Genomic DNA, 18,511 nt, shown 5'->3' on the forward strand with positions numbered 1-18,511 from the left:
CAAGCAGATTTGAAAGCAAGCACGATTGTAAACACCAATTACAAGGGCAAATAAAGAGACCTTCAATAGGCTAGATGAACGTCTATTTAAAGCAATACACGTAGTGAATCATCATACTACATATAACTAGATAGTCAGACTATTCTTTGAGAAAGACGAACAGTGCAAATTAATTAACGAAAGAGACACGCAGGCACAATAACCAATAGTGAGTCTAATGAAGAAATAAAATAGTAAGGTGAGCATACATGTATGGCTGTATGTGTAAGTGTACGTCGCTGACCACTAGGTATGTATCTAAATGTAGACAGATATGTATGTAAGTGCAATGTACAGACAAATTGACATGAAAATAGACATATATGTGGCTGTGTGTTACGCACGAGATAAAGAAATTAACATAACCTTGTACCAAAACCTAAGTTTTCATTCATCCAAAAAAAATTGAATAATGAAGATGAAAAAAACTTTTAGCACGTCTTTGAATTTCTTAACAAAAAGGATTCCAACAATAAATCATTTATTCATAAGAGTTCGCCGTAGTCAATCACTATATATCACAGCCTTTCGCAGTTAAGTTGTCAAGGCTTTTAGACATTAGTTCTTATAAATGCATAGTTAGGAGCGTTTATAAAGTGCTTTCACGAACGCGATAATTTGATAAAATTAAATTGAAAAACGTTTCCGGATTTTTTATATTTTCTTTTATTCAGTGATGATGCTGATGAATATTTTTTTGCACTCACTTTTTTTACCCTCTTTTCAAGAGTGAAAGAAGAATCTAAATAGTAAAGATTTGTCTTGCTTTTTTTTTGGAAATATTCAAATACAAAGAAAAACGCGAACAAAAAAGAATGAATAAAATAGTATAAAAAGCAAATAATAGTATTTCTTGTTATCTCGCGATGCATGTTCATCTTATGCAGCATGCCTTTTAGTACGATTAAGGCATCTTTGGCAAATGAGACTGAAATTTATTCACTCTCTGCGCGGCTCTGTTTACCTAACGTTTCAAAGCAAACCTTGTATTTTGGCAGCCTTGTTATATTGTTTATGCAAAAGAATGACAAAATTACCTTAAAAAATGTGCCCACAAAAGCCATGAACTGCCACAGCACTCTTGTTCAGTAAACAAGATAACATTTTTTAACCAGCTATAAAAATATGTTGATTTAAACAAACGTAAATGGCAACTAAAAGTCACGGATAGTAAGTAGCAATCGCGTAAAAAGATAAAAAGTTTATTTGAAAATTCAATGAGCTCCGTGAACCCCTTTTTAGATAGACGCAAAACCGTTTTCATTGTAAATAAGAAAATTATAAATATTAGGAAGCCTTCTTGCAAATATTAAATAAAGAAATTTTATAATTTTCTCTACGTATTCAGTGAATTCTTAACAAAATGATTTGGGTAAACGTTACGTTCGCACAAACAAATCAATTTTTTATCCCCAACGTGCTTAATGTGCTTATACACAAAAAAACAAAGCGAAATGTACTGTTGGGTAAGCAAATCTTTAACACTCAGCGCATCGACAAAAAAATCGCAGTCAATTTTGTAACTATATGGGGCTCGTTTGTGTGTATAAAAAGTCTTCTATACTTTGTTATATTAAACTTTTATATTAAATTTGCCAAACGTTTTTAACAAATAGAAAAACGTATATATGCAAGTCAGAAGGGCCTTCGGGAATGTATTAGCCATGCTAGTCTATTGAAATCATCATTACAATAGTAAGAATGTGTTTAGAACAAAAAGTTTGAATTCAGATTACACCAAAACCTCGCTTGGCGTCGTAGAAAAAAAAAAAAAACAAAACAAAACAAAACGAAACGATGCAAAGTGAACCGGAGTTTCTTATAGGAAATCGTATAAAAATCAAAGAGAGGCTTCAAAAGGTAACACAAAACGAAATTTAGCCGTAATTCACGAACGAAGCAACATTGAAAAAGAAAAAAGTGGAACGATGCGTGGCCTGGGTGCGTTCGTAAATCAATCGGCCCGCTTGCAATTAGCCCGAGAATTGACCACATTTTTTTTCCAAAAAAGGGAAGTTTCTTTCCTTTTACTTTCGAACTTTAGATTTTTAAATTCTAGCCCAATGATATCCCCAAGAAAGCTTCAATAATCAGCTAGATTCCATCAAGGCTGCACCTAAATGCGTGAATAAGTTAGATGGATTAAGTAAACATAATTTTTATAGCTCTGCACATAGTGCTACGAAATTTTCAATTTTGGCGTTTGTCAATTGTTGCATCGTCGGTTTAAAGAGACGTTATTTTAAAAGCTAACCCCAAAATTGTCTAATTTACCTCGATGGGCTCTAAAGCGGTGAAAGGTTTTTTTCGTGCAATTACTAGAGGAATAAGGGTAATGTTCATGAGCGCTGTACACAGTATTTTGAAATAATTTACTCAAGAGCACTTAGCTAGTCATGCGATCCTTGAGGTTGTATTCATTTATTTAAGTTCTTCAGTCTGTTTTAATAATATTCTCTTTTTAATGGCTTTAATTAAATTTCTTTTAAACAGTTTCAGTATTTTTTTTAAGATTATTATTATTATTATTTTTTTTTGTCAATTACGTATAACCCTGAAATATGTTTGCGTTTCTATAGTAAAAGATTTTTGCTTTTAATGGCCTCCAATGCTCATTAATGATTATGATAGTAATTAAATTTTTTATTTAAAGGTTTTTTTAGGAAGATTCACTTCTTTCTTTTTGCACCCATCACCGAAAAATTAGGGATATATTTATTTTCTTAAAACGTTTGCAAAGCCCAGAAGAATGCTTCAGAGACTTCACAAAGTATATGTGTTTTTGATCAGCAACAAATTCTGACTAGATCTAAGTATGTCCGTGTGTCCGTCTGACTGTCCGTCCGTTTGTTTAATGACTCTTGTAAACATTCTCCGGGCCAGAAACATGAAACTGTCGACTTCAAATTTGGCAAAAGCATTCGGAGTTCTTGCTCGCAGATTGGTATTGAAAACGGACGATATCGGTTGAAGGAAACGACTACACGACTGCGTGAAGTTGGGATACGTGTGTTTTTGAAAAGGGATAAAAAATTGTTTTTTTGATGCATAGCACAAAAATTTGAGGATGTATATTATAGGCGAAATATAGAAAAAATAGAAAAAATTGACCTCTCCAATATTATAGTGTATTAAAATTTAATTTTGTTCTCAATACGTTTATTATGCACAGAAAGAAGCTTCAAAAACCCCATAAATTATATAAATTCTTGGCCAGTTTCAAATCTGGTATGCGCCTTAACGTGTCCCTCTGTTCATACATCCACCTGCCCATCTGTCCAACTTTATAGTATCTCGGTAAACATTCTACTGTTAGTGAAAATTAAGGCATCGCCTACAAATTTGCGAAGGAATTTGGAATTGACCTGAACTTTTCAAAGGAAGGGCCTTCAACGCCCATATGTCTGTACGCCTCTACGATAAACTTTTTAATTTGGAAAACAGAGGAAATCAACTGCGCCATATTATAGAGCGTGAGAATTTTGTTCTTTTACTTCTTTTGTCTTTTTTTGGGATAAACAGCGATGGGTATAAAAGATTCGGTCCCGACCGAACTTAATTTTCTTTTTTTTAGATTATTTTGTTCAGAGAGTAAATTTTGAAAATTATCTTTGCAAATTTTATTTTTGCAGCAGACCATCACGCCTTTGATTGGATCTCTTGATTAATTAATTAAGTGTTCATAAATAGTCTCTTCACTGATTCAAAAATGTTCAAAAAATAGGCACTATTTCAGGATACTTTGGGATTTTTACCTCGCAACGTTTCACAAAAGGCGTCTTTGTTGTTTTTCCCAACTAGGTGCATACTAGAACGGTTATTGTACACTCACTGTGTAGGTTTGAAACGTATAAAGCGGGTTAACGGTTTTCCTTCGAAAACCAGTCCGAACACGATAGATTTTGTTTATAACTCAACCTCTTTGTTATTAAGGCATTTAGTTAAGTGAGACATCAAAGTTTGAGGTGCAATGCAATAAAATTTTAAATTATTACCCACATTTTTCGTTCTTTGAAAAAGGTAAATTTAGATAGTTAGTAGTGATCCGGTATTGCAGCGTACATCACGTCTGACGTAAGTTTGCCCGGACGTACGTAATATTCAGAAGGGCTTAAGACAGAGCCCCCTTTTATTATACAGATCGATTCAGAAAATTATTTCAAGCTTGTCTGTCCGTTTGTCCGTGTGATGTCCGTCCATGTATTATTGTGTTCAACCTGCAGGTCCCAAATTTTTGGGATATTTAAATAACAGATGCTGCAATGGCTGGTGTACCGAATTTCTTCAAAATACTGCAAGAATTGCGATTAAGAGGTTGAATACAGGAAAAAAGAAGGACGGACGCACAAACTTAATATAGCATTATAAAAAAATTTTGAAATAAATATAATCAAATACACATCGGCTTCTACTCCAAAAGAGAATTACCTCCAACTGCAACGCATTTATGAACAATGTGTGTCGTCTACTTAGCCACCCACACATAATTTCCGCTTTTTAATGTTTCCTATCTGTCTGACTACATCTGCCTAAAAAAAAAAAAGAAACGGGTAGCAGCGTAAAACAACAATAAGGAAACTGCATAAAATAGTTACGCCAGCCATTTTGTAAGAAATTTACAAATCTGGTTAGATTAGGTTAATTAAGATTAGTAGATTAATTTAAGGGCATTTCCATTTAGCTTACAAGTTGTACGCATTATTTGTTACCTTATAGTCCTTTTGCCTTTCACCCGTCTATCGAATTTTAAGAAAATGTTTGATAGGCATTTTGTATTTATTTTATACTACGAGATCTGAGGAATGAAAGCATTAAAGTTATAAGTACCTGGCATATCGAAAAACCACCAATATGCTGTGTGACACGAGAAGATAAATTCATGATAAAAGTAGCCTCCGAACCTGTTATCCCGGTAGTTCAAAGATAAATATTTAATTTTCCTTTTTTCTGACAGATTTCAAGGCAATAAAAACGTGTAGAATAATGATAGGGAATATTTCTCAAGCAAAGCAGCGGCAGTTTCACATCCTCCTCGCTTTACCTGTCCGTAACTTCATCTCGTGGACAAAAACTTCATTTTGGCTTCTTACGCAAAACTTTATTCAGTTCATACACTTGATTCATACTATTACAGTGAAATTAAGAATTTTAAGGAAATTATTTTGTATTTCATTCAGGTTTCAATTGTCGATATGTATTTTCATGTGCACAACTATCAAATGCTCAACAAATAATACATTAGTGCAAATATGAGTACGGTGTATGGGGTTTTGTCCCCAGGCGAAGTCTGCAGCCACAGGAATAACTTCATGGAAATATGAATTTATGTTCTGTTTTCAAACTCAGTACAATCAATGTGTGCCGCATGCCGGCTTTCTTACATTCATGGCGACAAATATATTAGAATTGTCTGTCACGCACAAAGAGGAAATTAAACATGCAGTTCAATCCAATTTCTTTGACAGTTTGCCGCAAATACCTAAACATATATTGGAAAATATTCGCTATGGACATATGTTTAACTAAGTCAAAGACCGCTCTTTTGTTGATAAATATTTTCTTATTTTTTAATGGAAAATTATAGTGTGCTTTAAAAAAATTACATTGGCAACTGTGCCGCCAGCCTCTGGTGATAAATGAAAAACGTCGTAAACGGAATTTTCGTTAATCTGTAGTAATTATTTCTCATTATATATTGCTACTATAGTTGGCTGTCTCGGCCGTACTAATTGCATACTACATACCCAAAGTAAATAATTTAAAAGCAATGTTAATTCACTAAGTAGTCCAACTTAACTCGTTTAGAGTAAAGTAGGGCCTACATGTGGGAATCGCTTAAGGTGCATTTATTCTGTTTGATATCATAGCGTTCGCTAGGTGATATAAACTCATTGCTCGAGGCACCAAAAGCGTCCATTTCATCCTTAATGGCCAATGCCGAGAGCTCTTATCTGCCAACGTTCATAAAAGATAGTGTTTTTCATTTATTAGAGCGCACACAAAACTTTTCTACTACAAAGCAGTGCAACGAATCGATTTTAAAAACAAAAGGATTGCTTCTTAGTCGATCAGCTGTTTCAAAGCTATAAATATTATTTTCTATTACTTCTGTGCGATATTTGAACAATTGTATCCTTGCTTAGTTATTGGAATGCAATCCTGAAGAGTTAAATTAAGGTATTCACCGATTGCATAAATGAGGTCAATGCTAACACAGGCCCTGTGTCTCAAGCGAGCGACGCGAAGCTATTGGTTAAAAAGGGACACACATAGTAAGTGGAGATAAATGAATGTGATTCCTTTACACGCTAAAATGAACTTATCGTCTCTCTACGTCATGCTTAGCCGCGTTGAACGCACATCAAGATACCTGTTTTGTTCTCGGTCGAAATAAAGATTACGATCGGTTATTATTGCTTTGAATCGAATAAAGAATTGATTGCACTTAAAGACGGTTTGTGATTCAAAAGTAAGGGATCGCTTAACAAACCATGTCTATAGGTACTCATTATGTCTTATAATTTGTTACTTGCCTACGTACCAGCTCGAAGGACAACAAAAAGAACATTTCAATTAAGCAACGAATGTTCCTAAAACTCGTATTCTCCGTAACCTATATGCTGAACGTGTAAAAAAGTAAGCAATTCGCCCCCTCGTTGTGATAATTTTTGAAAAGACCACACTGTCAAGTATGGAGGTCGCTAAATATACAGGAAACTAATTTACGCATGAACAACAAAAACCTTGTTTCGTATAGCAAGCGAAAAATTGATAATCTCCCCCCAGGAGTCTAACTTTACGCAACTTAATTATGATATCGACGGTTTCAGCAATATTAGCCAACTTCTCAATAAACAAACATATGCTGTAGCCCTGAAAAATAATAAATCCTACACCAACCTACTGGATAGAATTAATATTAGGTAAAGTAATCTACTTAATATAAAAACAATGCTATTTAACAATTAATTTCTTTCTTGGACAAAGGAATAAATTCTTTACTTTACTTTAGCGATTATGCTTTAATCCTTGGTGGGGTTCACTACTCGAAAATCCTAAGGATAAGGAGTTTTACAAGCGGTTACAAAAAAAAAAAACAGGTTTAGTGATACAAGAAAAATCCCGGAACTGGTGGATTTCACTGTTTACTCGATTATTGCCGTATATTGTTTAGACATTAATATGTCTTATGATTTAAGTTCTGACCGTTCGCCTCCTTTAGTTAATTTCGACGTGAACTGTGCTTTTCATCTCCAAACTTGTAAGGTTATCTCTTCAAAAACTGATATGAACTATTTGAAGCATTGGCTAGATCAAAACTTAAGCCTCAGGGTCTGAATTAAAGACGGTCTTGAACAGAATTTTATCGTAGGAAACTCTAATAACAACAAAACTTGTAGCAAATGTAAATTAAATCGATCTACAAATGAATAAAGCCAGCGTACCGAAGGAAGCTTTTGATAGAGTTTGGCATCCAGGACACCTTTTTAAAGTAGACAATGAAATATCAGACGCCCGTGAAATCTATGTGGTCATTGCATAATGTAGTATATTAGGCCATCTTCGCACACATGATACGACTTCATTGCATGCAGCAATGGTTATACCGAAGCCTCTACCCTCGTTCAAACACGTCTTTATAAGATCTCTATACGGCTAAAGGATTGGCATATACGGCTAAATTCTGCAAAAAACTATGCATATCGCAGTTGTTACTTTAAAATTGAGTGAAAATAAATGTATATATGAAAAAGACAAAATAATGAAAGTTCGTGGCCCTGGCCGGATGAGAAAAGTATTAGAAAGTGAATTCCATTGAAATACATTAGAAATGAGCCGATTAATATACGTAATATTCTATGCATAGTTCACTTAGAAATGTATTTTACATTTTCATTTCGGTCTTGCTCTGTCATGGTGTGTAACACATAAACAGATGTTACAAAGAAAGGAATTTTGCCTTTAGCCGAATTAATTAATGAAGATTTATCTTGAGGAGCAGATGGAGACTAACATTGCGGAGAATCTTAAAGACTTTCTTTTCCCATGTATATATATATATATTCCGTTAATAATTTTTCGAAAATATTTGCTTCACTAAATGCCCAGATTTGTTTTAAGCAGAAACAGAAGTGGCTATGGTTTGTAACATTTGCGTAAGTGCTGAAACAATTTCGAGTTTCAGTTTATATTTTATCTCGCACTCTTGAAAGTTTTCCACGTCTAAATGAGTGCTTTTCTCTTAATTTAACGCTTATGTATGTTTACAAAAAATTCGAAGAATTTTTCATCAAATGAATATGTGCAAAATATGTTTATTCTTGATTGCACTATATCTTGGACGCCCGCCTGCTGGCAGCTTTAGCTTGCGTTCTCAAGAACAGACAATAGGTTTTGAAACGTGCAGTGACGCGTATATTTATCGTAGTTACGTAAAAGCTCATCGTGAAATTTCGAACAATAAACAATCTAGCAGTGAGAAGAAATTTGCAGTTCACAGCAGATAAAGCGTTGCCTAAATACTTCGCATGACTTGAAATATTCTTGTAATGAATGAAATATTGAAATATAGTCAGTTTTAAACTAATAAAACAATTATGTGGTTTACGTCAAGAATGTGCCACATGTAGCATCTCTGAAACTGAAAAAGAAATCAAATCTTCAAAATTTTAGTGGTAGTGAGTTTAGCAGTTTGAGGAAAATAAAGAATAAGTTATTCTGGAATATTTTCGTTTACACTTCGCCAGCACAGGTAAAAATAAAGAAATACACAAACCTTTTAATTGTATGACGTAATTCTTGAGCTTAGCAAAACTTACATGGTTTGTTTTCTTATGTTTCGCTCTAATCCTAACATTTCAGATCGCAATCGCGATTTTAATAGATAGCCGGGCAGACAAACAAACCTGACATAAGCAGACTTATAAATAATATTAAAACAAAGGATGTTCAGGATTATGCATTTCACAAATCTTCTCACGTCTAAATTTACGTCTCATGTTCGCTAGCGGGAGAGTGTTTACCACAAATATTAAATATTTGGGGAGACGGATAGATGGACAGACGAGCAGGAGAAGCTTAGCGCATTCCAATTTTGAAACTGGTCAAAATTTTATACACCTTGCGGGGTTTCCGAAGCTTGGTTCAACTTGTTATAAAGGTATCGAAAAACAAAAAATTTTGATACACTTTAATGTTGGGTAGGCGGGGTAAAATTTTGTACAGTGTCGCTCATATAATATGCGTTCTAACTTTTTCTTATATATCTGCCATAGTTTATGACTAATTCTCAAAAAACCAATTTTTTATTCCGTTTGAAAAGATGTATTCTCAGTTTGTAGGTGTGTCCTTCGGCCGATCTGGCCCATTTTCAATACCAACCTGCGTGCAAGTAATTCTAATTTTTTTTATCAAATTTGAAGTCGAAGCTTCATTTTTACGATTAGGAGAAAGTTTACAACAATCGTTAGACAGACGGACAGACGGGCATACTTAAATCGATTCAGAACTTGATGCTGATCAAGCATATGTATATTGTGTGGGGTTTCTGAAGTTAATTTCTGGACTTTGCAAACGTTTTGACAAAATGAATGTACCCCGCATCCTTGGCTGACGAGTATAAAAAAGGGACTATTCACGTGAAGTATTAGCCTCCCTATTTAATTCAAAGGCAAGTCCTCCTCAGCAGTAACGGGTGATGAAAAACAGAGACGCCGTGATAATGCGAAGAACAACGAATCAAGCTGCAGGGCAAACAAACATTCCGCGATTTTGCTGGATGTGGTATATTATAAATTGGCGTACGATTCGATGAAATTTGGAGCCAAAAAAGCCATCGAGCAATGAAAAAAAAGAAAAATTTTTGAATTTAATAGTCAGTTATATATTGCAAAAGTTAATCAAGAGAAGCTTCTCAAAAAACATATTGCAGAATGCGCTTGGAAAGTCTAATATTAGCTTCGGCATAAGTGTCAAATTTTGCTGATAATGTGTGTGGAAAAATAACTAAAACTTTTAACCAAGTAGTTGCATACGCAAAAGTCAAATTATTATTTCGAGGAAAGATTCGAATTCTTGAAAAACCAATAAATTTGCAGTGAAAATAATTTTTCATATCAAGATTAAATAAGATGATTGCAAGAAATTTATCGGTTCCTTAAGATATCTTCTCTTACTATTGGCACCATCCCTCTTTCCCATTCCTTTCTTAAGTTTTTCATTGCCTAAATTTTTTGTTCACTTCAGTAGGCCACTTTTATTTCGTACAAGTTTTCATTCTCTTATGTTTCCATATGTCTGAACAAATGAAAAAAAAAAAATGAATGAAAAAAAAATGAATAAAGAAGCACTCGTTTCCACTTATACGCAAGAACAGCCGAATAATTGAGAAACGCGACTAACAAGTCAGTATTCGCGGGTTTAAATCCCATTGAGGTAGAGTTTACTTTGGTCGTATCCATAGTTAGTGTCCAGTCAGTTAAGGCATAACACTTACCGACTGAACACACTGACCTACTAGGTAGCCTTCCTACATCTTTCCCTTTATTCACTTCTTCTTCTTTCTGGCCGTCATGGTTTTACACTAATAAGAGACTCCCCCGATTGGTACTTCAATTACTATAACCTGCAGCCTGAAGTCTTCGGAAATAGTGGGCAAATGGATTTCGCAAAAACGACTTTGAATCGTGTTGAATCTCTAAGATATGTCTTATAACAATCTTAACATGCTATTTGATGGCGGTAATGAATTATTATTGTTTAATAAAATTAAAATAACAATAATTAAATTCTTAGTTCTCTTTTCAAGAACCTATGGAAAATTGTAACCTCATTTTCATAAATGAATACGCGTTTGGCTCTCATTAAAAAAAAAGAGAAAGAAAAAACGAAAACAGAAAGGAAAAGTTGAAAAGTCCATATCGTATATATCTACATATCAGTTCATGCAGAGTGTGGCGTACATTTTAATTAAACAAAAATCCTTTTCACTTAGGAAAGAACAATTTTTTTTACTTATAATGACTTTAGAAAATCCTTAAGGTTATACGGATTTAACAATTTCACACGCGTTCATGCTGAAATAACTTGGTTTTATGTTTGTTAACCTTTGACTGAGAATAGCACATTTTACTACAGCCTCACATAGTTTCGGATCATGAAAAAAAAAAGACAAATAAGACAGTTATATTCAGTTCGAGTCGGATCTCGCATACCCACCACCATTATAATATTTGCCATATGCCTTTATTTATTGTGATAAAAAATTTATCTTTCACCATTTACTTCACTAAAAGATATTGTTAAGAAAAATTAATGTATAGAGACGTGTCGTCTACCGTAACTAATTCAGAGTTAACAGACTTTCTCATTCTAGTCTCCATGTCTTTATATGTGATACCCATGTCAACGGTATTGTAACGAAAAAATTAATCCAGTACGTCGTCATACCCCATCGCCTCGTCGTTGTACTCTCGAAGTCCTTTTATTTGATACCCAAATCGCTGGTATTCTTAAGGGGGAAATTAATTTAAGGCCATATGCATACCATATTTATTTTAGAATTAACGCATATTTAAGCAGAAAATATATCTTCATTTGAGGAATGTATAAAATTATTTTAATCATATCGGACGAGGAGAAAGTCAACAATAAGAATATATCGACTTTATAGGGTCTCTGAAGCTTCCTTTTTGGTGTTGCAAGTGTTATGGCGAAGTGAGTGCACCCCCATCCTCCAGCGGTGGGTACAAAAATAAATAAATAAATAAAAACCAGGTAACTAACTTGGAATCAATGCAAACTGACTCTTGGACTCCTATCATTTACATTAAATTCATTAAATTTGACTTTTTTTCGGTGGGGAGTGGGTCTCCGATGATAATCTTAATTAGCGGTACTTTTAGAAAGTGGACTGATAAAACCGACACAGCAAATACTTTTACCGATATTTGTCATGTATTAACACGTGTTAGAAAGTCCTTTCAATACCAATCTGTTTGTTTACTATTATCTATAGGCGTATCACATCTACTTTCATTTCCACTACTATAAGAAAAATAATACCAAGATTCAATATTTCTGTTTTCGTTCCGAAAACACTTAGGAAAAACGCCAGACCAGCAGAAGAAGGAGGACGATGTAAATAAAAAACGATTTAAAATCTTGAATATATATTACCATAGGTATCTGCCTAAACATTATGATGTTCTTGAAGCACTACCCCTAGAAACTCAAACGCAATGAGAAGATTAGTGTATGCAAGTTTTTCGTGGGTGAGTTAAAGAAGAAAGAAAAAAAGAAAAATATTAAATAAAACGACAGAAAATGTATTGTTATAGTAAGTGTTGTAGATTATGTTTACGTTTATGTTGTTGTTAAATGCGGAAGCGACAGAAGAAACCGGAACATGAATTTTATGACTTCATTTTTAATACTACCAAGGATGCAGGATGTACATAAAAATGTATACAACTGCTTGCCTTTACCTTTCACCTTTCGTTCTTACCTTTAACATTTGTTTTACTTGTGTTCTTTCGAAATAAAATTTTTAAGTAAATTGTTATGTTGTTCTTGGCTTTTTATTTTTATTATTATCGTTATGCTTGCGATTTCCTTTCACTTTTTTTTACTTTCATTTTGTTTACTTGGCTGTTGTTTTGGTTTTAAAATTACATTTAATTCATTATAGTTTTAATTACAAGTTTTTTCCGGATAAAGACCTACACTATAATATTTACATTAAATATAATAACTTGGATTTACTTGTTTTTGATTTTTCTGTGTTCTAAATGGAAGGAAAGTTTGTGTTATTTTTTTTTTAGTTAAACTTGGTATTTTTATTTAAATACTTGTAGGCTTTTTTTCTTTTTATATATATTTTTCATTTAAATGCATATTCTCTTAATGATAGAAGTGAAGTATGCCAAAACATACAAGAACGATGAATATAAAATTTAGTTGGCATTGCAGTTCGTGACGCGGCAGATTCCATTAGACCTAAGTTATAAAATCATTTTTGTGTAGGAGAAGAAACACTTAGCTTCTGTATGTGTGCTTCACAATCTCTTGAAAAGAAACATTGTTTTCGATGAATTCGAGGAAAAGTAAATGCGAAACGCTTTGAAGGCTTTCTGAAAGCAATTTTTCAAGAAATTTTTCATTCATTTCATTAATATCTTGCATACTTCTCAGCCCCAATCACATTCATTGGAAACCCGCGAGTTAATTGTATCCTAATCTGTTCTATAGTGCAACTGAACCTATCTTCCAGCACCTTTGAAATTTCCAAAACTATGAAAAATCACTGGCGTACAATCTGAATTGAATTGATTACGATATGTAATTAAGGCAGATATTTGCTAGTTTGAAGTTGGAAGTAAAAAGTACAAAACAGATAGTTAAAACACGGCAAGTATTTTGATCAGGCAATGTGTACGCAAATGAATAGAAATGTAATCAGAATACAGACTTTAACCGACTTGTCATTGCAACGAGCATGATGACTGTCTCTTCTAGTTTTCGCGCGTGTACGTAATTGCAGTAGCTCTTATTTGATCCAGATTGCCTACTCTAGAAGGCATTGATTTGAAAGCTAAAGTTACTCCATAGCACTTGATTAACCCAGATTATCTACTTTAGTTGTTACAGACATACGCGTTTGTCGTAATTACATACCACAATACGGAGAAATTATCTATAATCATGTTTCCTTATCCCCGATTTTCTCGACAAATTTACATCCACTACTTTTGACATAATGCAATCCAGAGGAATAAATTGAAACTTTTTTACACGAATTTCTTTTTATAAAAGTAGGTGAAAAAGTATTTCCGTTAAGAGTAATTCTATAGGTACATATATGTGGCGCTATTAAACTGAATTTATCTAAAATTAGTTGAACAGGGTTCGAGTAAATTTGAATATGGAATTTTTCCGGGGTACTCAACCGACCACCACACTCTACATTGCTTCATGTTCATTAATTGAGAATATTTGCAAATAATAACAAGTAAGAAAATTATATTCAGTTGTCACCGAATCTTTTATACCCATTGCCATGATCGTAAGAAAAGAAAAATAACTCTAGAATATTAGCTGGCTGCCGTCGATTTTTTCTATTTTTAGAATAAAAGTGGAAATTTGTATGGTACTTTGTGAATAACAAGCGAAAAACAGGGAAAAGAAAGCTATTCACCGCTTTCATGACATGGACGTGCCGACGTTGTAGAAAAGTTTGTGTCATTTTCGAATTCTTTTGCAATTTTGTAAGCGATATCATCAGTTGCGCAGACGGGCAGATAGACAGACGAACAGAGGGACATTCTTAACCGCATTCCGAATTTGAAACTGGCCAAGGTCTTTTATATTTTATGGGTTTTTTGAATTTTGGTTCTGCGCGTTATAAAGCTTTTGAAAATTATGTACGATACATTCTAAAATTAAGAAGGCGTGGACGATTTTTTCCATTTCGATACAACATCTCTCACAGAAGATACGATCGTATTTTTTAAATTTATCTTCTACAGTTTATGAGTAATGAGGAAAAGCCAAAGAAGTGCTCCCAGTTTACGTGATACTGTAGACGTGTCCTTCAGCCAACCAGTCTCATTTTCAACAAGCGCCATGTTTCAAATGTTTCAGATAGTTTCATTTTTGCGGCTAGGACGTTTTTTACAACAGACATTTTATACAGATGGGCAAGCGGGCAGACGAAAAGAGAGAAGATTCCTTATTGGCGTCCCAAACGTTTTGGCCAAATGAATATACCTCTCATCCTTGGGTGGTGGATATAAAAATGGCTACGTCGCTTTATTTTTGAAGCATCGGACAAGTCTGCTTCTTTTTCAATGAAATATGGTAAAATCAAACGTTATAAAGTCCAAGCATTTCTCATTATTGTGTTACACGACTTGCCGGTGTAATCGATCATACTTTAATATATATTAAGAGATAATATCATTGTATTGAAAAATATGTGCACCCGTTATGTTATTTAGAAATTTGTAATTGAATCAATTTGCGTCAGGTTAAATTGAGTTGTCTTGCATTAAATTAAATTTAATTGCGTTAAATTAAGCTGAATTGGATAGATCTGAATTGGATGACAATTGAATGGAACCGAACCGATATTTTGCATGCACCACCAGACCACCAAATTCCATTCCGATTTGATAGAAATTATTATGCCATTCATTTTTATCTTTCCCTTATAGCCCCGAAGCCTAAGGACAAGTGCTTCGCTAAGTTATCAAAGATCTCCATCTACTCATGTTTTTATTTGAGAATTGTAGAGCTTTCAGTTTAAAAAACCAATTTGCTTGTTTTTCTCTGTTAAAAATTAATAAAATTTTTAATTAAACTGCCCAGTGATATTTATATGGATTTTGAACACATGTATATACATAAATGTTAGACCGCGTACACTTTTTAATTATTTTTTAATATATATATATATATTTTTTTTAATTATGCTTTATAAAATGCTGTATACTTTGGTGTTAGGACCATTTTCTAAATTTTGTTTTTATTTTAAAATTAGTTTTGATTTGTAATCTACGCTAACACATTTATTGATACTTCACAACTTTGTAGTTTCTTCTTTTTGTTATTATACTCACCGTCGAGAAAGCATGAGAAAAAATCCTATATGAAGCGCACAAAGGGATAAACGTGCGTAGATAAGTTGACTTATATTTGAAGCTTATGCGTTTGTATATATATATGTATACATAGCTATATTTATATATTGTACCGAATGTCCATTTAACACTTTCGATCTTTGTTCGAAGTAATACACACTTACCTACCCCTACCCCTACCCACATTGTTCGCGTTCACTTTCAACTGTTGTTCTATTTCATAGTTTGCTAGAATTCCCAGTCATATAACCAGACATATTTCTAAACCAATTTCACGATTTAAAAACAAGTAGGAACATTATAGCCTACACCACTTCGCTTAATGCAATTATTCATACCGCGGGAAATGGTCGATCAGTACTATTCGTTCTTGATACAAAACAAGTCGATGTACAGAATTTCATCAAAATATCTCAAAAATGTAGTCCCGTAAATTGGACCCAAGAATATGAGACAGAGAAAAGCAAAGGGAAAATTCAGAAAATTTTTCTAAATCGATCGATATAATAGAAGATGAATTTATCTTGATTCTTCGGGTTATACTCGGGCAATATTTGTAGGCATAAACTTAATATACGTTATAGCACAAGTGGTGTAGGGCATAAAACGGAAATTGGTCCAGTGTTTGTATGGTTGAAGCAAAAGTCAAATATAAATCTAAATAAATGTGTTTCGTTTCGTCCCGCCTCAAATCCATTGGCATCACAGAAATTAAGAAAAAAAATTGAATTTTGATATATTTGCTTCGAGTGGCGAGTATATAAGATTGGCCCTAAGACCCCTTTGTTCTATTGATTGTTAGGTATTCTGTTGAAAGCTGTATTGAGTTTAAGATGTTTAGAATTTTTTGGAGAGCTTTGTAAAAAACTTTTAATTTTTTCTTTCATATTTCTTTTTAAATTCCTATAGTACAAATTTCCGCACAAATTTTCTGCAGTTCTTCTTAAAAATTAATTTTAATTATTTTTAATTAATCGCTTTTCTGTATATGTACACATGATTGCGTTACCACTAACTCTTTATAATGTTTAAGTGTTATACCGAAATGGTTAGTTAATTTTATATAGTTAGCATTTAAAGTCCAGTCACGTTTTATAGAAGGACATTAACAGCAGTAACAGCAATAGATAGTAAGAATTCAGGGTATAATTGTTGCCAGTAGACATTATGGCAGATGCTGAATAGTCACCTAAGTAAACGAGAAATGAAAAGAACCAGAAAAACGGTAAACAAAGAAACAATCAAAAGGAAATAACAAAAGTCATAACAATTATTATAAATGTTTACAATTTGCTATTGTTAATCGCTGGTAATCTTACTTAAACAAGTTAAAAATTATTTTTTAAAAGCGTTTGCTCTACATTTCTTGCAAAAGAATACAGTTTTGCACTTACCACTTAAAACGTGTAAATGTACCGAAACAGAAGCACTGTTTGATGGCTGGCAAGTGTAATTACCCGAATCCATTTTACGTACAAAGGGTATAATTAAAGAACCAATCTGTAAGGGTACAGGACAATACACACAAAACACATATATACAAATAATTCGGTCATTGTGTTACTGCTTTCCTTAGTGTAATCATGCATAGTTACATACTCTAATGCAAATTGACTTTTGGTTGCAAGCAAAAGCTTTTTTCTTCTTGCGGACAACAAACAAAAGCAATTACCGTATTCTGATTATCCTCGCTGTTTCCAAATATATTGCGATCCAATTGTGAATACCAGCCCATGCCGTTATCGTCGCCGATTTGCGCTTTGTCACGAAACCATATAATGTATTGTGGCGGATCTAGGGTACCGCGTACTATACAATGCAACACCACCTTACTGCCAGCCTTAACAAAACGATTTTGATCACCAATCAACTCGGTGAGTGGCACTGTTCAAAGTAAATGTGAATTGCAACACAAAAGCAATTTATTTATACGTTTTTCTCTTATAATTCTTTTGAAGGTTGACAAAGCTCACGTGTTGACTGCGCTGTTGTTTATAACTTACCAACAATTTTTAAATAAACCTTTGCACTCATTTTGGGTTCAACGCTAACTTGACACTCATACCAGCCCTCATCACTCGGATGAACGTATTTGATTTGCAGCGACCAGGTATATTCATTGTCATTTTGATAGATAGCCTGAAAACGTTGATCAGCTATAAATGTTGTTTGATCCACCGAGATTATATGACCATCACGCAAACGTACCCATGACACGGGCTTATTTTGTAAACGATGAATCTGTAGATAGAAAATTAAACATTTTTCTCTGTCGATAATAATAAGAAGCTTAGCAAGTGTTTTGGAAGTTATTGTAGTTAATAGATATGAAACGATAAGTTAGTAGTGGATAACATAAACATAAAATATAGGTTACTTGATTACACGACATTTTATGTCAAGCGGATTAGTATTTGCGTTACCCATCGTTGTCCAAACAATAAAATAATCTCCCACGCTATAGCAGCCCCAACCAACATGAAGTATTAAAATGAGGGAACGTTTACGGACAAAATCCTTCCATTTGGAAAACACTAGGCTTATCTAAGGTCTTAAATATTTAGGTTTGTGATTTAGCTGTATGATCTTGTGGAAACCAGAACCCATTAATCAGACGAAACTGTGTCGCCGAGGACTTCTGATATCCGTGATGCCAGTGAATTTTATAAAGGGGTTAAACTCAGTATGTAGCCACACTTTTACGCATTTCGACTCACCATGCAACTACACTCTAATGACCTTCATTATCTTGCCCAAAAGAGCTTCAACACACCTGGAGGACACGCCGACACTGTCCATCCCATGGAAAGTCGGTCGTTTTATGTGCAGCATAG

The 18,511-nt window shown here is 33.7% G+C and overlaps 1 protein-coding gene across 3 annotated transcripts in view; it reads right to left on the reverse strand.

Annotated features, from left to right (window-relative positions):
- Positions 1-16,036: 16,036 nt before the first annotated feature.
- Positions 16,037-18,511, reverse strand: part of LOC119641488 — a 28,690-nt gene continuing 26,215 nt past the window's right edge. For all 3 annotated transcript variants that reach the window (XM_038040204.1, XM_038040203.1, XM_038040202.1), the window contains 4 exons: positions 17,681-17,918; positions 17,350-17,561; positions 17,072-17,177; positions 16,037-16,866 (listed from right to left, as the gene is read on the reverse strand). In XM_038040204.1, coding sequence (XP_037896132.1) covers positions 16,763-16,866; positions 17,072-17,177; positions 17,350-17,561; positions 17,681-17,918 — 660 coding nt within the window. In that variant the 3' untranslated portion in view covers positions 16,037-16,762. The remainder of the gene's footprint in view (positions 16,867-17,071; positions 17,178-17,349; positions 17,562-17,680; positions 17,919-18,511) is intronic.

This window comes from Glossina fuscipes, unplaced genomic scaffold (assembly GCF_014805625.2).
Source record: "Glossina fuscipes isolate IAEA_lab_2018 unplaced genomic scaffold, Yale_Gfus_2 150, whole genome shotgun sequence".
Classification (NCBI taxonomy): Eukaryota; Metazoa; Arthropoda; class Insecta; order Diptera; family Glossinidae; genus Glossina; species Glossina fuscipes.